At 45.2% G+C, this 21,085-nt stretch overlaps 1 protein-coding gene across 3 annotated transcripts in view; it reads left to right on the plus strand.

Moving 5' to 3' along the window:
- The window catches only part of LAT2 (linker for activation of T cells family member 2), a 44,532-nt gene that overhangs the window by 12,454 nt on the left and 10,993 nt on the right, over window positions 1-21,085 (plus strand). For all 3 annotated transcript variants that reach the window (XM_081941445.1, XM_081941446.1, XM_081941447.1), the window contains exons 2-8: window positions 2,202-2,314; window positions 3,443-3,485; window positions 10,973-11,010; window positions 12,546-12,600; window positions 15,277-15,311; window positions 18,633-18,671; window positions 19,724-19,754. In XM_081941445.1, the coding sequence (XP_081797571.1) occupies window positions 2,227-2,314; window positions 3,443-3,485; window positions 10,973-11,010; window positions 12,546-12,600; window positions 15,277-15,311; window positions 18,633-18,671; window positions 19,724-19,754 (329 nt within the window). In that variant the 5' untranslated portion in view covers window positions 2,202-2,226. The remainder of the gene's footprint in view (window positions 1-2,201; window positions 2,315-3,442; window positions 3,486-10,972; window positions 11,011-12,545; window positions 12,601-15,276; window positions 15,312-18,632; window positions 18,672-19,723; window positions 19,755-21,085) is intronic.

Genomic DNA, 21,085 nt, shown 5'->3' on the forward strand with positions numbered 1-21,085 from the left:
TTCAAGCCAGCAGCAGCCCCTCCCCTACTCACCCACTGGCCCTGGATCATGTGGCTGCACTGGCTAGATCACCCCTCAGTCAACTGGTCCTCCCCAGCACCCTCCGGTCTTACCTTCGGCAGCAGCAGTGTGATCAGAAATGCAGCTCAACTGGTGAGATAACTAACCAGAAGTGCAGCTGGAGCGGATGCTCGCTGGAAGATAAGGCCGATGGTGAGGGGGGAGAGGAGGGGAGGGGATGAAGCCCACCACTTTGCGGGCTACAATACTTTGCATTGACGGGCCGTATGTGGCCCGCAGGCCGTAGTTTGAGGATGGGTGATCTTACTAAGTTTCTGTGATGAAGGCCAAATCTCTATGCTCATTGTGGATAGGTGTGATCTAATTGTGAATTTGACCAAGAACAGCCTGAGATCAAGGTGACCAAGCATCAGCTATCCAGGAACAAGGCTAAAAGGATTGGAACCAGATTGCTGGTCCCTTTTCTCCTAAATGACCCACCCAACATCTCCCATCACACTTTCCTCTATCTCTCATTATGGATACCATTTCCCCAACGTTTTCATTTTTCTGTGGCTTTCCAATCTCTCCCGTGTTTTTCCACTTTTGACTCACTAAATCCAGAGGGTGTCCTCACCATCCTTGCTCCATTCCATCTTCTTCCACAGTCTCAGTCTGCTTTCTGTTCCGCAGCTCCCCACTCTTACATAGTGGTCACCATATTGGGTGATTTGGTCCAAGAACTTCAGCAGTGCCCAAAATGGCCATCCCCATCTCCATTCCCTCCTCACTGTTTCCACTTCCAAATCATGCGTTCTTCCTTTTGCTCTCAGACTTATCTCATCCCTCCTTAAACATCTGCTACAACTTCTCCTTCATCCTTCATTTATAAAACCTGAGGGGACCAGGGAAGAGCATTTCCCTCTCTAGGTTACTTCAATCTGAGTTTTAGATTGACATCATTGGAGAATGAGAGCATAGCATGTTATGTTTAATGTAGTCAAAAGATTTGAATAGACAGGCTTAACAGCTTTCAGAGGTCCTGTGTCCGTGATTGCGAACCTATGGCGTGCATGCCAGAGGTGGCATGCAGAGCCCTCTCTGTGGGCACATGAGCTGTCACCAGCTGCTCTTCTGGGTTTCGTTGCATGCATGCATGCTGGACAGCTGGTCCAGCACGCATGTGCACCCAGCCAGCTGCTCTCTTCCGGGTTCCGGCACATGCGCCAGAACCCGGAAGAGAGCAGCTGGCCAGTGCACATGCGCGCAATGGAACCCAGAAGAGCAGCTGGCCACCATACGCATGTGCACTGGCCAGCTGCTCTCTTCCAGGTTCCAGTGCTCCAGTGCGTGCATGCATGTGTGCATTCATGCTCCAGTTTCGGCACTCGGTGATGAAAAAGGCTAACCATCACTGTCCTATATTATAGGTAGCTAGGAAACTACTTTCTGGTTGATGTTGGGCTTAGACAGCAATTGGGTCTGTTGCTGCTATACCAGCCTCCCATTGTGCAGTGACACTTCTACTTGATCCTGTGTCTGGGTTGACAGTGGAATTATTGACACTTATAGTTCTTTGTGACTTCAGTCTGCGCCAGAAAACAGAGTCTGGTGCATCTGAGGAGTTCGCAGACACCATGGCAATCACAGACTTGATCTAAGTCATCCAAGACTTGATACACACTAAGGCCGTGACAGAGAACCCATGGGGTGGGCAGGCGCGCTCACGCAATAGCGCGCAAACACATGCTTTTGGCACCCGAGGCGAAAAAGGTTCACCATTACTGCACTAAGATGAAACATTAGATCTGATTTGGGTTGCAGCCATTGCAACATGTCCTGTAGAAGAACAATAACTTCAGTCTATCGTTATGGTCAAATCACTCTCTGATTGTTTTCCATCTTGCCAATGGCCCCTCCCCAAATGACGTCTAAGCATTGAAAATGACAACTAGCACCTTGAATTGCATCTGGAAGGAACCTGGGGGAAGGATTTTCTATGTATAACCTGTTGAGCTCCAGAGGAAAGACAAGATATAAATCTAGTAATAAACATATAAGGAAAAAGTTACGAGTTATGCCCTCACCATATCTACTGATTTTTCTCCCGTTTTTGAAGTAAGGCTCCTGTACTACAAAGTGGTTGAAGATTGTGTCCCTCACCTTCCTTGTCTCATCTATGTTACTTTTGTCTTCTTAAGGCTGGAACTGCGGTAAAACCAAGCTATGGGCCAAGTGGAGCTGATTTGGGGTGCCTTCTCCTTGATGGTTCTGGGGGCCCTTATCAGCATGTGCATGAAATGTCAACAGACTGGTAAGGTTTTAATCCCTTACTTTGATTAGCTGAGATCTGAAACCCAGATTAAGCATAATTTGGTGCCTGAAATGCCATGTATTTGTTCATAAAAGTAAAGTAATGGAGTCTCTGCGGATTCGTTGCCAACTCTAGGGGGCGCTGCTCATCTCACTTTCAAGGCCATCGAGCCAGGGCTGTCCAATGACATTTCTGCAGTCATGTGGCTAACATGACATCATGGAACACTGTTACCTTCCTGCTGTAGTGTTACCTATTTATCTATTTGTATTTGCATGCTTTCAAAGTGCTAGATTGGCAGGAGCTGGGAGTGAGGTTGGGAGCTCACCCTATCACATGGAACTCAGGTCTCGAACATGGCTGCTGGCTTTCCATCTGACAAGCCCAGTTCTTAACTGCTGAGGCAATATATTTGTTCATAGGGATAATAAATTAAAAGCAATCTCTAATACATGATACAGATCACAGTTATCTATCTATCTATAACAATGGCTGTGTGTGTGTTTGTTCCAGCATAACTCTGGAACGCCTCGAGTAATTTCAACGAAACTTGGTACATAGATGGCTTACTCTCTGGAAACAAATACAGTGGGGGTATAACACCCCTCGGGGGGTATTCTGTTACAATACAGCCTGTTGTGCCTTAAAATGGCTTCTACTGTACAGCCGTAAAATGGCTTCTACTGTACAGCACAGTGGAGTTGCTATAGTAACAGCTTCACAGTACTCCACAAGGGGGCTCCCTCTGGTAAGAAGGAAAATCCAACATTAGAAATTACGTTTGGGCTGGACATTTCCCCCCTATAAATAAATATCTGGGCAACGCCAGGTTATCAGCACTAGTCTCTTATAAAGGCAAAGCAGTGGGTAAGAATTCAAAGTTCTGTGCGTATGTTCACTAAGCTGTGCTACAATAGCACGGATGTTCAAGCGACATTTCACCCATCTGTAAAATGGTGTGATGAGCTTCTCCAGCTCCCAACTCTGCAAATATACTTGAATTGAATTGGTTTTCCTTTTTCATCTCCCCTATTACGTCTTTAGTGGTTATTGCTCCTTTTTTTTTTCTTATAATTGCATTTTAGCTCTTAAAACTCTCTCCCATCTCTGTTTCTTCTCCATTTTCAGGGAGTAAACAGGAGAAGGCAAATGTGGACAACCAGAGAACTCAGTAAGTAGGGATCTTTTTCCTTCCTGGATTGCAGTCCTAATGGAATGAGATGAATCACAAAGCAGTTAAAGCTTTGGGGCTGCTCAACACTTTTAAGAGACCAATTAAAAAAAAAAAAAAGGAATCAGTACAAAGTACTTCCATGAACACCAACTAGCCATCAGAAGATATGACAACTCCTTCATCTCACAACATATGGACAGACTCAACCAGAGGTTCCATTGGGAAACTATTGGCATCTTAGACCTAAAAGGTAAAGATTCCCCATGCACATATGTGCTAGTTGTTCCTGACTCTAGGGGGCGGTGCTCATCTCCGTTTCAAAGCCGAAGAGCTAGCGCTGTTTGAAGACGTCTCCTTGGTCATGTGGCCGACATGACTAAATGGAAAGGCGCACGGAACGCTGTTACTTTTGCCACCAAAGGTGGTTCCTGTTTTTCTACTTGCATTCTTACATGCTTTCAAACTGCTAGGTGGGCAGAAGCTGGGACAAGTAACGGGAGCTCACTCCGTTACACGGCGCTAGGATTTGAACCATCGAACTGCCGACCTTTCTCATCGACAAGCTCAGCATCTTAGCCACTGGGTCGCCGCGTCATCTTAGACCTAGCCAGATCCAAAAGGACAACCTACAACGACTCGCTTAGTCACCGTGCAAAGTTACAACCACACTGAAAAAGTAACTTAGGACTGTTTTACACTTATAACTGTTACAATATCCCATGGTCAAAATTTGGACGCTTGACAACTGGCATGTATTTATGAGAGTTGAAGTGTCCAGGGGTCATGTGATCACCTTCTGACAAGCAAAATCAGTGAGGAAGCCAGATCCACTTAACGACTACGTTACTAACTTAACAACTGCAATGATTCACTTAACAACGGTGGCAGAAAGGTTAATAAAATGGGATAAAAATAACCTAACTTTTCTTGCTTAGCAACAGAAATTGTGATCGTAAGTTGAGGACTAGCTGTACTGGAGGTTTGGCATTCAGACAAATCAGCTATCAGCGTCCACACAGAAAAAAACCATGTTTACACACCTTTCAAAAGAGAGAACTAGGAAGGATTAGAACATCTCTCCTTCAGCAGCCAACCCTTGGATAAGCGGGGATCAATACCAGAGAAACAGGCTGAAAACAAGACAATCAATGAACCATCAAGGAGGAGACCATACTCTCGTCAAAATGGCAGGGCAAAATACTGGATATAAACAGGCAACAAATCCCACACTCACATTGATGATATTATCTAGTTGGGTACCAAGATGTTTTCAAACAAACAAGCTCAGAAAGCAGTAAGAACTCAATTATTCAATTCAGTTTATGACAGCCATAGACCAGAGACCAGAAGGAATAAAAACACTCAGTGAATATGCAGTTAAAAGTTCTAGAATAAAATAATAAATAGCAACAGCAATAGCAGGTATTGCTGTTACACCCCCTGTCATGGTCAGACCACTCATCCCTCCGGCTGGACTTCCCTGGCGCTATCCCCCACCGCGAGGAGGCGGAACCAGACTCTATAAACTGGTACCGCCCCAGGCACCTGATGGAATCTGATAGATTCCAGACGGAGCTTGGGCCAATACCTGTAGCCTTGTCCCGCTCCCGCTCCGAGGACCTAGTGACTGCCTGGAATAGGGCGACGACTGGGGCCTTGGACCGGGTTGCGCCTTTGCGACCTCTCCTGCGGCATCGACCCACCCGGGCTCCTTGGTTTACTGAGGAGCTTAGGGTGATGAAGCGCCACAGGAGACGTCTAGAGAGCAGGTGGAGGTCCTCACGCTCCGAATCTGACCGAACACAGGTAAGAGCCTATTTGCGGACTTACCTTGTGGCAATAAGAGCGGCCAAACGCAGACATTGTGCTGCTCTTATTGCGTCCGCGGATAACCGCCCTGCCGCCCTGTTTAGGGTGACCCGCTCCCTTTTATCGCAGGGGGCGCGGGAGACACCCTTACAGGGTAGAGCAGAGGAGTTTGGGGAATATCTGCAGGACAAAATCGATCAGATCCAGAGCGGGTGGGCCTCCGTCAGTGGACCAGACGAGCTGCCAACAGCGAGTCTTGAGAGACCATTCTGGGAGGAGTTTGACTCTGTTGCCCCTGAGGATTTGGACAGGTTGCGTGGACGGATGCGACCTACCACATGTTTATCGGACCCGTGCCCCTCCTGGCTGGTATTGGCAGCCTGGGAGGTGACACGAGGCTGGCTCCTGGGCCTGGTGAACGCCTCACTGGGTGAGGGATACTTACCAACCGCCTTGAAAGAGGCGGTGGTGAGACCCTTGCTCAAGAGACCTTCGCTCGACCCAATGGAGCTAGCTAATTATCGTCCAGTCTCCAACTCCCCTTCTTGGCGAAGGTTGTTGAGAATGTGGTGGCGCAGCAATTTCCACGACACCTAGACGAATCCGACTATCTAGACCCACGCCAGTCCGGCTTCCGACCCGGGCACAGCACTGAGACAGCCTTGGTCGCGTTGGTTGATGATCTCTGGAGGGCCAGAGATAGGGGTTGTTCCTCTATCCTGGTCCTATTAGACCTCTCGGCGGCTTTTGATACCATCGACCATGGTATCCTATTGCGCCGGTTGGAGGGGATGGGAGTCGGAGGCACCGTTTTGCGGTGGTTCGGCTCCTACCTCTCCGACCGGAAGCAATGTGTGTTGACAGGGGGGCAGAGGTCGTCCCTGAGGCCACTCACTTGTGGGGTGCCACAGGGGTCGGTCCTCTCGCCTCTCCTGTTCAACGCATATGTGAAGCCGCTGGGTGAGATCATCCGTGGTTTTGGGGTTGAGTACCATCTTTACGCTGATGATACTCAGCTGTATATTTCAACCCCAAACCACCCCAACGAGGCTGTCGAAGTGATGTCCCGGTGTTTGGAAGCCGTCGGGGTCTGGATGGGGGACAACAGACTCAAACTCAACCCCTCCAAGACTGAGTGGCTGTGGGTACCGGCACCTCGGTTCAGCCAGCTGACTCCATCGCTGGCCATAGGGGGCGAACAGCTGTCCCCCATGGAGCGGGCGCGCAATTTGGGCGTCCTCCTTGATGCCCGGCTGTCAATGGAGGACCATGTGGCAGCCGTGGCAAGGGGGGCATTCCACCAGGTTCGCCTGGTGCGCCAATTGCGCCCCCTACTGGACCGGAGTACCCTGCGCACGGTCACTCATGCGCTGGTGACGTCTCGCCTGGACTACTGCAATGCCCTCTACATGGGGCTTCCCTTGGGACGCATCCGGAGACTGCAGCTAGTTCAGAACGCAGCTGCGCGGGTTATTATGGGAAGTACTCGTTACTCCCACGTAACACCTCTCCTGCGCGAACTGCACTGGCTACCTGTGGCCTTTCGGGTGCGTTTCAAGGTATTGATTACCATCTTTAAAGCGCTCCATGGCATAGGACCTAGTTATCTGCAGGATCGCATCCTACCACACACGTCCCTGCGACCTATCCGCTCACACAGGGAGGGGCTCCTCCTGGTGCCGTCTGCTAGACAATGCCAGCGGGCGACACCTAGGAGTAGATCCTTCTCTGTGATGGGCCCAACCCTCTGGAATGACCTCCCCCCCGGACATTCGAACTACCACCGACCTCCGTTCCTTCCGGCAAAAGTTAAAGACTCACCTATTTCAATCAGCTGGCCTGGCACTTTTTTAGTTTTACCTCCCGGGGATTTATTCATTTTAATCGGGTTTGGGGTTTTAATAGTGATGTTTTTAGGATGAATATATTTATTTCTTAGTACAGCCTATCTCCCCCTCCAAATGTATTTTAAATGTATTTTATTATTATGACTGGTTTTATTTGTATTGACTGTACACCGCCCCGAGTCCCTTTTTGGGAGAGGGGCGGTCTAAAAATCTAAGAAATAAAATAAATAAATAAAATAGCACTTAGTCTTAGACTTATATATCAGTTTACAGTGCTTTACAGCCCTCTCTAAGCAGTTTACAGGGTCAACATATTGCCCCCAACAATTTGGGTCCTCATTTTACCCCCCTTGGAAGGATGAAAGGCTGAGTCAACCTTGAGCCTAGTGGGATTTGAACTGCCAAATTGCAGGCCGCCGGCAGTCAGCAGAAGTAGCCTGCAGTACTGCACTCTAACTACTGCGCTACCAAGACTCTCTCTAACATAAATATTGAATTGAACTCCATTGTTCTAAATCTCTTGCTGGTGGTGTAGGACCCAAGTGCAGGAGGTCAAAATTTACAACTTACAGTTAGAAGATTTAAAAGACTCTAAAACCATGGAGAGCCACAGGATGAGTATTTAACCTAGAGTAATTAAAAAAAAAACCTGGTCTGATTTAAGGCTGCTTTCTCTGAATTGGAAGTGAGCAACTTATAGCACCTCAATCTAATTTTCAAACACTCCAAGTGAGGAGGGAAAGGGGAGAGAGGATGTGGCAATGAGGAGTGGTCTTCTCCACTCAAATGCACTGAGTTATCCCAATTATGTTGCATTCATCTTTCTAATCTGTCCTCCCTCCAGCATCAATTGTCTCATCTGTTTTCCTGTTAGAACCTTTAAATCCTCTTGCATTTGACCAAGCCTGGTTGGCAACCTGATCCAAAGAGTCCTACAGGCGCTTTTTCAAAAGGCAGATGGACTTTGTTGTTTTTTTTCTTGAAGACATTTTGCTTCTCATCCAAGAAGCTTCTTCAGTTCTAAGAAGCGTATGAGAAGGGAAAGAAGGAAAAACAAAAAAAAGTCCAGCTGCCTTTTGAAAAAGCACCTTTGAGACATCCATGACCTGGATGACAAAGAATCTCCATAGACACTGGTCCAAAGACTTGGCTCCAAGCTGGGACTCCTCCACTGGAAAGTATAAGTGGTAAACATCAACAGCCCCCGAGTACAGCTGAAAACCACAACTCTTTTTTATCTTACAACTAGCTGATAATCCGGTGTTGTACGGAACGTAATTTCTAATGTTGGATTTTCCTTCTTACCAGAGGGAGCCCCCTTGTGGAGTACTGTGAAGCCATTACCATGGCAACTCCACTGCGATTTACAGTAGAAGCCATTTTACGGCAGTACAGTAGAAGCTATTTTAAGGCACAACAGGCTGTATCTTAACAGAACACACACCCTGAGCGGTTTTAGGGGTGTCTTACCCTCACAATATTTGTTTCCAGAGAATAAGCTATCTGTGTACCAACTTTGGTTGAAATTTCTGGAGTTATGCTGAAACACACACACACACACACACACACACACACACACACACACACACTTATCGTCCAGTCTCCAACCTTCCCTTTTTAGCGAAGGTTGTAGAGAGTGTGGTGGCACAACAGTTTCCACGTCACCTGGAGGAGAATGATTATCTAGACCCGCGCCAGTCCGGCTTCCGACCCGGGCACAGCACGGAGACGGCCTTGGTCGCGTTGGTTGATGATCTCTGGAGGGCCAGAGATAGGGGTTGTTCCTCTATCCTGGTCCTATTAGATCTCTCGGCGGCGTTCGATACCATCGACCATGGTATCCTGTTGCACTGACTAGAGGGGCTGGGAGTCAGGGGCACCGTCTTACGGTGGTTTGGCTCCTACCTCTCTGGCCGGACGCAACGTGTGTTGGCAGGGGAGCAGAGATCGACCCTGAGCCCCCTCACATGTGGGGTGCCACAGGGGTCGGTGCTCTCGCCTCTCCTGTTCAACACATATATGAAACCGCTGGGCGAGATCATCCGTGGTTTTGGGGTGGGATATCATCTGTATGCTGATGATACTCAGTTATACATTTCCACCCCGAACCACCCCAACGAGGCCGTTGAAATGATGTCCCGGTGTTTGGAGGCCGTACGGGTCTGGATGGATGGCAACCGACTAAAACTCAACCCTTCCAAGACGGAGTGGCTGTGGCTTCCGGCCTCCTGGTTCAACCAGATGCTTCCATCTCTGGCCATTGGGGGCGAGCAACTGGCCCCCGTGGAACGGGTGTGCAATTTGGGCGTCCTCCTGGATGCCCGGCTGTCCATGGATGACCATGTAACAGCCGTGGCAAGGGGGGCGTTCCATCAGGTTCGCCTGATGCGCCAACTGCGCCCCTTATTGGACCGGGATGCCCTACGCACAGTCACCCACGCGCCTCCCGGTTCAACCAGATGCTTCCATCTCTGGCCATTGGGGGCGAGCAACTGGCCCCCGTGGAATGGGTGTGCAATTTGGGCGTCCTCCTGGATGCCCGGCTGTCCATGGATGACCATGTAACAGCCGTGGCAAGGGGGGCGTTCCATCAGGTTCGCCTGATGCGCCAACTGCGCCCCTTATTGGACCGGGATGCCCTACGCACAGTCACCCACGCGCTGGTGACGTCTCGCCTGGACTACTGCAATGCTCTCTACATGGGGCTTCCCTTGAGATGCACTCGGAGACTGCAGTTGGTCCAGAATGCGGCCGCGCGGGTGATTATGGGGAGGACTAGATACTCCCCTGTAACACCTCTCCTGCGCGAGCTGCACTGGCTTCCTGTAGTCTACCGAGTGCGTTTCAAGGTTTTGATTACGATCTTTAAAGCGCTTCATGGCACAGGACCTAGTTACATGCGGGATCGCATCCTGCCCCATACATCCCTACGACCAATCCGCTCACACAGAGAGGGACTTCTTCGGGTGCCGTCCACTAAACAGTGTCGGGGGGCGACACCCAGGAGCAGAGCCTTCTCTGTGATGGGCCCAGCCCTGTGGAATGACCTCCCCCGTGACATCAGGATTACTTCCGATCTCCGCTCCTTCCGTGTACAGCTGAAGACCCACCTCTTTCAATGATCTGGCCTGGCTCAACCGTAAATTTTTTCTTATTCCTCCTGACAGTCCTTTTAAATTTTTAAATTGTGTTATTATTAATGGGGTTTTTTAATGGTGATTTTTAATTGTCCAAATGTGATGTAATTTGTTACCTCCTCCGTGCATGTATGTCTTTGTATATGTGTGTATTTGGATGTTTATGGGTTTGCACATATGTTTTATGTTTTTATATGTCTTATTGTACGCCGCCCCGAGTCCTGTGTGGAAAGGGAGCGGCTAATAAATTCAAATTTATTATTATTTTATATATATATATATATATAAATAGATTTCTGTTTCCATTATTCCCATGGCATATTTTGAACACAAAGAATCCTCCTTGGCATTTCTGCTGCACTGTAAATTAATCCCTCTTCAATTTGTCTTAGCCATGAAATAATAAACTTATTCTGGACTTTGGGGGACAAGAGAAACCCTGGAACTGTGAATGGACACTAAAAGACAGTTGCTAAACAAGGACTACCTGCAAGAGACAACAAATGTTCAATTCATTGCTAGGAACAATGAGATCTTCATGACGTAGGACTCAATGAGATGTTGTCTTCCCAGTTTCTCTTTACAGGCAACCTCACAAAAATGGGATTGTTCAATTCATTGTTCATTAAGACATTCTTAATTCTGTTTGATTCCAGGACACTAAAACTATTTTCCCTGATTTTTTCCCCAGGTGTGAAAACCAACAGGACTGTGAACGTCCCTATTTAAGTAAGTGCCCATTGATCTTCTCTCTCCTTGGCCCCATCTTAGAGGAGGCGAGCAAGTATTCTCTCAGCCGCAGTTTTATTTTGCAAACAGCAAAAGAAGCTTTGTGGTCAAGCAGAAAATGGAGTTGTGGCCAGAAAGTAATGCACAGCCCAGCCATGAGTGGAGGTCAGGTCCAGAAATAACCGTGAGGGTCTGATCCGAGGGACCAGTTTCAAGCTGAAAGAACAGCTGGAATGCCATGAATCTTTGATCCATCTCTGTATTAGGGAGACTCAGAAAGACACATAGTATGCAGACTGGATCTTGGTGGAAGGAAGGAAGATTTGTATCTGTTATAGCAGGGGTGTCAAACTCAAGGCCCGCAGACCAGATCCGGCCCAAAGGATGCTTAAAACTGGTCTGCGGGGCTTCCCTGGAAACAGGGAAGGACTGTCTTGTGGTGCCTCTACCACTGAAAACAGACCCCAGGAGGCTGCATGTGGCATCCTTGGCCCCTGCTTTTGGCCACAATGGCGTTCTGCAGCCCTCTGCCAACAGAAACAGAGCCTGAGGGACCGCACGTGGCACCCCGATCCCTATTTTTGGCCATGACGGCCTCCTACAGCCCTCTGCCAGCGAAAACAGGCTGTTTTCACTGGAAGTGGACTAGCAAAGCAAACTAAAAACAAAACAGAAATGTTTCTCCTTTTGCATTTGAGCATCCAAGAAAGGGCAGGAAATGAGAAGGGGAAAGAGGAAGGAGAAAGAAAAAGAAGGGAAGATGGGAAGAAAACAAGGAAGGAAAAAGAAGAAAAGATGGGAAGGAAGGAAGGAAGGAAGGAAGGAAGGAAGGAAGGAAGGAAGGAAGGAAGATTGGTTATAATGAGAGGGAGGGAGGGTCTGAGGCAGTGGTGGGATTCCATTTTTTTACTGCTGGTTTTGTGGGTGTGCCATGGCTTGATGGGCGTGGTTGGGTGGGCGTGGCAGGGGAAGGATACTGTAAAATCTCCATTCCCTCCCCACTCCAGGGAAAGTTTACTGAAAAATCCCCATTCCCTCCCAATCAGCTGGGACTCCAGAGGCAGAGAATAGATGGGGGTAGGGCCAGTCAAAGCTAGTATTTACCAGTTCTCCAAACTACTCAAAATTTCCACTACCAGTTCTCCAGAACTAGTCAGAACCTGGTGAATACCACCTCTGATCTGAGGGAAGTCCTGCCTTAGCACTTGGCCATCACAGCCAACACAAGTGATGTCAGGCTGGCCACACCCACCCCAGCCATGCCTACCTTGGCACCCCAAGGTCAAACACAACCCTGATGTGGCCCTCAATGAAATCCAGTTTGACACCCCTGCGATACAGATATGACTCAACTCTGCATCAAGCATGTACCCAGACCGATACTGTACTGAAGTGAGCAATATTTAAACTGTACTTAAGTGAACCAATCTTTTTGGATTATAATTTCCCCCATTTCTCTTATAGCAGAAGCTGAACAGTTGGAATTTGAAATCTGCGTCCTCTAAAACTATTTACAAACATATTTCTTTTCTCAGGTTCCGTGTCGAAACAGTCACAAATGAAAGAGACATACCATACGCTAAAAGAAAGGTAGCTTGCGCAATGGCCGTGGAATATTTTGGTGCCCTCCAATTTACAGAAATCAAATATTCTGCAGTTCATCCAATATAATTGTAGGGTCCAAATTTGGGGAGAAGGGGCTTGATTATTTTGGGAGGTGAGGGCCCGCCTTCTTGGTTAAACATTCAGAGTAGTTAGCCAATAATAATAATTCTCAGTGAGAGCAGAATAAAAAAAAACTGAATTGGAAAAAATAATAAAACATTGAAATCAAAGTAGACAGATTATGGAAAAGATTTTACAAAGTCACTGCTATAGTTATGGCTGCCCTAAGGGGGAAAAACACGTGATCTGTTTACAATAATAATATTTTGGCTATAACAACTGTGAATTTGCAAAAAAAATTAAACATCATCCTTGCTGGGCCTATGTTATATTTTAAGATGTTATCTTAAGGTGACCAACTTTTTTACAATGAAAAGGAGGACAAACTCTTTCAACTGCTGCATTAGTTCCAGGGCAGCACAACGTAAATTGAACAAGTATAAATAAATGTCCACATGGAATATGTTCATTTTTGAAATGGCTGAAAATATCCACCCATCTTTTATCAATTTCAACATGTTGATTTTCCCATTGTATTAATTTTTCAGAATTTAAATATACATTCAGTCTTCTAATTTCTTCAAAGATACAATTGCCATCTATTTTAATGTCTAGCATTTCTTTAGATAAAAATTCAACACAAGATTCAATATCTGTTCAATATACTTGCGATGAAGTAAAAAAAAAACACCATTAAAAACTGTTTAATAAAATACTTCATATAACGCGCAACAGATTAGCCTTCAAATATCAAAAAGGAGGACATGTAGGAGGACACTTTTCGAGGGAGGACAGAACTTACAAAAGAAGGACTGTCCTCCCTAAAGGAGGACGGTTGGTCAACTTAGTTATCTGGATAATTGCTAAGGTTGCTGGCTGGACCTTGGATTTCCAAAGGGTATCAGTCAAATACGTGATTCCTTTTGTTTCTCTTTTGTACTGTGTTAGGCAGAGATAGAAATGAAATGCCAAAACAGAGGGAGGGTATTTCTAGCAGCTGGGCTACATTTTCCTTTTTTGGGTGTTGAAGCAACCAAAGACTGAAAATCCAACCCTCACTGGATGCAAATGCGATCCAACAGGACCAGAAAGAATGTGCTCTAGAGGTGGGTTCGGACTAGTTTGGCCGAGTAGGTAATAACTCGGCCTGCCACGGCCCCGAACCGGTTCTATTGTCGTCAGTGCCATCTTTATTCTTGGCCCTGCGCATGCACAGAACAATCTTCATTGCAAACGTTTAAGGTTTTTTTTTCCTTTCCTAAAGTTCTGCGCATGCGCAGACCTTTTTAGCTGCAAATGCATATATGCCCAGAGCGTGCTTTTAGCGCATGCAAAAAATGTTGTATGCCGAACCGGCAATGATGCCAGTAGCAACCCACCCCTGATGTGCTCCTTCTCTTGACTGGGTCATCCATAAGAGTGTTCAATGTATTTTCCTTTTTGACCCTGATCTGAACCCAGATTGAAAGGGAATTTTGAACAACTGCTTCATTCAGGGTCCTCTATAACTACCATTCTATCACCTCAACCCCCAAATAGTAGGATCAAGGGATGGTTCTTTACCTCATGATAAGTCTCTAGATTTGTGATGGCGAACCCATGGCACGCATGCCACAGTTGGCATGCAGAGCCCTCTCTGTCACTGTCACCCCAGCTCAGCTCCACTGGGCATGCACCTCCTGCTGGCCAGCTGTTTTTTGGGGTTTCTGCTGCGCATGCACAGTGGCGGGGCGCAAGTGGGAGATACGTGCGTATGCGTGGGGGTGGAGTGTGTATGGTGGGAGGTCACGTGTGCATGCTCTGGGGGCATGTGCATGGGTGGAGGTCACGTGGGGGTCGCGCATGCATGCGCAGGGGAAGGGCACACATTGCATTATGGGTGCATGTGCGCGATTTCGGCATGTTTTGCCGAGGTTAATACAATACAATACAATACAATAATACAATACAATAGTAGAGTTGGAAGGGACCTTGGAGGCCTTCTAGTCCAACCCCCTGCCTAGGCAGGAAACCCTATACCGTTTCAGACAGATGGCTATCCAACATCTTCTTAAAGACTTCCAGTGTTGGGGCATTCACAACTTCTGGAGGCAACATCTGTTCCACTGATTAATTGTTCTAACTGTCAGGAAATTTCTCCTCAGTTCTAAGTTGCTTCTCTCCTTGATTAGTTTCCACCCATTGCTTCTTGTTCTGCCCTCAGGTGCCTTGGAGAATAGCTTGACTCCCTCTTCTTTGTGGCAACCCCTGAGATATTGGAACAATGCTATCATGTCTCCCCTAGTCCTTCTTTTCATTAAACTAGACATACCCAGTTCCTGCAACCGTTCTTCATGTTTTAGTCTCCAGTCCCCTAATCATCTTTGTTGCTCTTCTCTGCACTCTTTCTAGAGTCTCCACATCTTTTCTATATTGTGGCGACCAGAACTGAATGCAGTATTCCAAGTGTGGCCTTACCAAGGCATTACCAAGGTTGGCCGTCACTGCTCTAGATGGCAGATCTTGCCTATTGCTATTGCCTATTGCCTATTGCTTTTTTTAAAAAAAACTTTGGTTGAGCAACAGTGATGGTTTCATTTCTAATTCTATCCTTCTTTTTAGTGAAAGCAGAAACATCTCCAGCTTTAATGACCTTGGTAAGTATAGTTCTGACCATTTCTTGATTAAGGGAGCTGTGGTGGCGAAGTGGTTAGAAAGCAATACTTGTCAGAGCATGAATATTCATAGACTGGAATAGATCAGCAATGAATAAGCATGGCAACAGCCAAAGAGGGCTGTTTTGGGAAATAGAAACCTAAGCTTGGAGTCTGAGTGTGACTTAGCTGAGAATTGAAACTGAAACTAGACTGTGAGCTCTGAGCTCTGAGTCTGCTGCTCTGAGAAGTAAACTAGCCTAAAGTTGTCTGTCTGCCCTGAACTTTGAACTGTAAACTCCTCTCTGCTGTACTGCTGCCTGTGTTTGCTTGTAACTACTACTACATTAGAGAAAACCTATATTGGTATTGTACATTTATTCATCTGTTATTATGTCTATAAAGAAGTTAATGAATCCAGCTGAATCAGTTATCTGTGTGTGCATTCTGGATTTGATTTTTCTGCAACAAACTCTGACAGTACTGCAAGCTAATTCACTGCTCACTGCCAGCAGTTCAATCCTGACCAGCTCAGGGTTGACAGCCTTCTATCTTTTCGAAGTGAGTAAAATGAGGACCCAGATTATTGGGGGTGATACGTTGACTCTGTAAACCGCTTAGGGAGCTCAACCAATCTCATTGTACATATGTTGTGCACTGACAAATAAATAATTCTATTCTAAACCACTTAGAGAGAGCTGTAAAGCACTGTGAAGTGTTATATAAGTGTAAGTGCTATTGCTATTGCTAAAGTCCAAAAGTTGGATCAGGTCTGCATTCTTCCTCTATTTTGTACGAAAGATATCTATTTTACAAAAGACAAAACTGGAACTGCTGAGTGCTTGGATGTCATAGATGGAAGAAGCAGTAGGAGCAAGCATCATGCCATCATCACACATGATTTCCCCCCCAGAGGCTTATGGTTGACTTTGGAGCTATCTAAGTCTCACTGCTTCTCCTACTATTGTTCATTTCTCCCTACCTTACATCTGTACTGTCGTTTTTTTTCTACCTTTCTCTTTTTTCTCTGGGCACTCCAACAAAGCACTTATTTTTTTAAAAAAAGTTATTTCTTTTTCTTTCCATTTATGACTTGGAAGCCATTCTGATGAATAAAGATCAAAGGTAGCAGGGTATGGTTAAAAAAATTAAGGTTGTGGCTGAGATGGTGAAATTGATGTTCTAACTGGATTTAATTTAATGCATGAATTCTGAAGCAAACAATTATTTGCAACATGCCAGCTTCCCCTAATTATATATTTGTACATACATACAGCTGCCAAGTGTCTAATGGATTGCAGTAGAGTATAAATAATACACACATACACCCACATACAAACCCATTTATACGCACGAAAATGTTGAAAATCAGATAGAAAAAAAAGGCAAAATAGCATCAAGCAGCACCAATTATAGTCTGAAGATCCCAGATTTGGGATCCCATCTTTACTTTGTTCCAGGACAGAAGGAACTTTTCCATCACTCACATATAAAGCAGATCTTCCATTGCCACTATTTTTATTATCAAAGAAGAAATCACTATCAGAAGTAACTCCCTAGGAAAATTGCCTTTGCAAATGTGGTGGACTGGATGCCCAGGAGGGAGGGGCTAAGAGACAGAGAAGTTTAGATACTCTGATTGGGAGAAAGAAGTTAAAAGATCTCCGCCCTAGAAATTCTCATAGTGTATCTATAATGATGCAAGTAGTTGTTTTAATTTGGCAAGATTTCTCTCTCTAGGTGAGGAAACTGCTCAGAAGTAATTCTATGAGCTATGATGGCACAGTGGTTAGAAAGAGGTACTACAGACTAATTCTGCTGCTTGTCAACAATTCCAACAGTTTGAATCTCACTGGCTCAAGGTTGACTCAGCCTTCCATCTTTCTGAAGTCGGTAAACTGAAGACCCAGTTTGTTGGGGCAAGATGCTGTAACCATTTAGAGAAGGCTGTAAAGCACTACGAAGTGGTATATAAGTCTAAGTGCTATTGCTTTTGCTATGTGTTTTTCTTGGTTTAGGTATAGGTTTATTGTACTTATATGCCGCCCTTTTCCCAAAGGACTCAGGGCGGCGTACAACATAAAAACACATATTACAAAAGTTAAAAGAAAGATTAAATAGAATATCCAAAAAACCCAATAGACATTTACAATGAGATTTAAACATTACATTAAAATTAACAATTAAAATTAATAATTTATTTTATTCAGGCCAGGCTGGCTTGCTGGAAAAGCCAACTTTTTAGGGCGCGCCAGAAGGACCGGAAGTCGAGAATTATGCGAAGCTCTTGGGGCAGCTCATTCCAAAAGGAAGGGGTTCCCACAGAGAAGGCTCTCCCCCTGGGGGTCGCCAGCCGACACTCGCCTGGCCAACTCTGTGGGATCGTACTGGACATAGAAACTTCTGCTGTAGGTTTGCAGAATCAGTTTGTCACTCTAGCAAATAAATTTTGGATTCAGCCTCCATTACATTTTCCATGATGCCATCAGGAATGTGATGAGCTTTCTGGGTTATAAGCTGATGCATGGTGTTTTTTTTAAGAAAAAAAGAGGGATCATTTGGTCAGCCCCTTTCAGCTGTAGGGAGTGGAGAGGAGAAGGCATTGGGCAGGAGAAAGACTTATCCCCACTCACAGATACAATACAATACAATAGTAGAGTTGGAAGGGACCTTGGAGGTCTTCTAGTCCAACCCCCTGCCTAGGCAGGAAACCCTATACCGTTTCAGACAGATGGCTATCCAACATCCTCTTAAAGACTTCCAGTGTTGGGGCATTCACAACTTCTGGAGGCAAGCTGTTCCACTGATTAATTGTTCTCACTGTCAGGAAATTTCTCCTCAGTTCTAAGTTGCTTCTCTCCTTGATTAGTTTCCACCCATTGCTTCTTGTTCTACCCTCAGGTGCTTTGGAGAATAGTTTGACTCCCTCTTCTTTGTGGCAACCTCTGAGATATTGGAACAATGCTATCATGTCTCCCCTAGTCCTTCTTTCTCTTAAGCTAAACATACCCAGTTCCTGCAACCGTTCTTCATATGTTTTAGTCTCCAGTCCCCTAATCATCTTTGTTGCTCTTCTCTGCACTCTTTCTAGAGTCTCCACATCTTTTCTACATCGTGGCGACCAGAACTGAATGCAGTATTCCAAGTGTGGCCTTACCAAAGCATTATAAAGTGGTATTAACACTTCACGTGATCTTGATTCTATCCCTCTGTTGATGCAGCCTAGAACTGTGTTGGCTTTTTTGGCAGCTGCTGCACACTGCTGGCTCATATTTAAATGGTTGTCCACTAGATAATTAATGGTCTCTAGTTGTCATTTTTCAGAAACCTGCAGCAAATCCAGATTTCAAAACATCACAACAGGTAAGCGTCCAACTTCAGAGCAAACAAACTAAGAATAACTGAGCGGTCGGATAAGTACCATTTCTAGAAATATGTTCTGACATGGGAGCCCAGCAGAGGTGGGCTGCTATGGGTTCGGCCGAGTTTGAGGAGAAGCCGTAGCTAACGTTATGGCCATTTCTTAGAACCTCCAAATCCCACCCCTGGCTCACTTTTTTCAGTACTGTTGTAACTTGGGCACTAAACAAATGCTCGTAAGTTGAGAACGACCAATATAAGGAAGCAAATTCCACACTCCCTAGCACTGATGAGGTTACTTAATCAGGTAATGAAACATCAGCAAAAATGAATATCTTTACTTACTTAGTAAGCAAGTAAACAGCTAAGCTCAGAGAGTAGAAGGATTCCACAGCTCACCCTTGAGCTACAGATATTTTCTTCTACTGATTTCTGCACTGGCAGAAGTTTGGACTATTGTAGATTATTTTAAATGTAGCTTTCAGTTCCTATATTTTACGGGTTGGTGGATTGTTTTTAAAAAATGTCTGGTGCCGAAGTCTCCCTGGCTTGCTTAAATGTGGATCTACTACAGGTAGTCCTCGACTTATGACCACAATGGAGCCCAAATTTTCCATTGTTAAGTGAGACACTTGTTCAGTGAGTTTTGCCCCATTTTACGACCTTTATTGCCACAGTTGTTATGTGAAACGCTGCAGTTGATAAATTAGTATCCACGGTTGTTAAGTGAATCTGGCTTGCCCATTGACTCCGCTTGTCAAAGGGTCGCAAAAGGGGATTACGTGACCCCGGGACATGGCAACCGTCATGAATATGAACCAGTTGCCAAGCATCTGAATTTTGATCCCACGATTCTGGGATGCTGCAAAAGTTGTAACTGTGGAAAACAAGTCACATTTTTCAGTGCTGTTTGAACCAGTCACTAAATGAATTGTTGTAAATTGAGGACTACCTGTAATCCATTTTCAGCCACTTGCATGTTCATATTTAACTTGTACACCACAAGCACTTTACCTACCTGATCTGGGTATTAATCCATACGTTTGTCTTTTCAGAGATTGAATCAGAGGACGACTCTACTTACATGTAAGTTTTCTATCAATATAATCTTTGGGGTTTTCAGTTGGAATCTTTATCATTTTAAGCATAAAGATAAATTTATTTTTACTGGTGACCCCTGTACCATTGTGTAATCCTCCCTTCCAAAGGGTGTGGTCCATCTTCATAGAGTCCTCTGTTTAAAGAATTAACAAGCTTCTAGATCAGTGGTTCTCAACTTGTGGGTCGGGACCCCTTTGGAGTTCAAATGACCCTTTCATAGGGGTCGCCTAAGACCATTGGAAAACACATATTTTTGAAAAATTATGGAAAACATAAGATAATCTTATGGTTGGGGGGTCACCACAACATGAGGAACTGTATTAAAGGGTCGTGGCATTAGGAAGGTTGAGACCCATTGTTCTAGATTAAAAGGGCTTGTTAAATCTTTAACAAGCTTGAAGTTAAGGTCGGGATCAATTCCAGTGTGAAATCCTCCAGGTTCGGCCGAACCGGTAGGGACGATTGTCTCTGGTTCTGCAAACCGGTAGTAAAAAAAAGCTTCCAATGATCGCATGGCTTAGCTGTGAGCTGCGCGATTGTCGAAAGCTCCTTTTCCCCACTTTTTAAAGCATTTTTTCCTGCCTATTTGCCCGAATATAGCAAAAATGCTTTGAAAAGTTTTAAAAACTTGGCCACGCCCACCCAGTCACATGACACCCTCTCATCTTCTCATATACATAATCCATTTGCAGCATATCTCTGTTTCTAATTTCAGCCATATTATTCTCTTTCCATATTTTTTTTATCTTCAACTTATTTTCTTCTTAGTGCATAAACAATATCGCTAATTGCTCTTAATTTCCAATCTCTTACAATGACATCAACTCCATCGCTAAACAGGTTTCTCATATTCCCCATCCCACTCTTCAACATTTCATCTTCGTCTCTTAATTTAAATTATCTTCAAAGTTGAACCAAATTGCCATTTCACATTTCATCTGTTGGTCTGTTTTGCTGTAAGCAGCATACATCATCAAAATCAATTTTTTACATAAAGAACATTTAACTTGATTAATTATCCACAATTAATAATGTTGGTATAATTCCCTTACATCTTAATTAACAATTAATAATATTAATAATATCAATACAATTCCCTTTAATCTACTAATATGTACCTTATTTAGCCAAACATCTGGTGTGGGGGTGGGGGTGGGGGTGTGAATGAGTGTGAATGTTTCAGCTTCATCTTTCAGAATTCATTAATTCAATTTGGCACCAGGTTGGGGGAAGGCTGTGCAAAACCTCCCTTCCAAGCCCAGAGAACAATTTGATTGCAGAACAAATGATGCAAAGAGGCAGTGAGTGCCTCTTTG

The sequence above is a fragment of the Natrix helvetica genome, assembly GCF_964273705.1.
Source record: "Natrix helvetica genome assembly, chromosome: 2".
NCBI lineage: Eukaryota > Metazoa > Chordata > Lepidosauria > Squamata > Natricidae > Natrix > Natrix helvetica.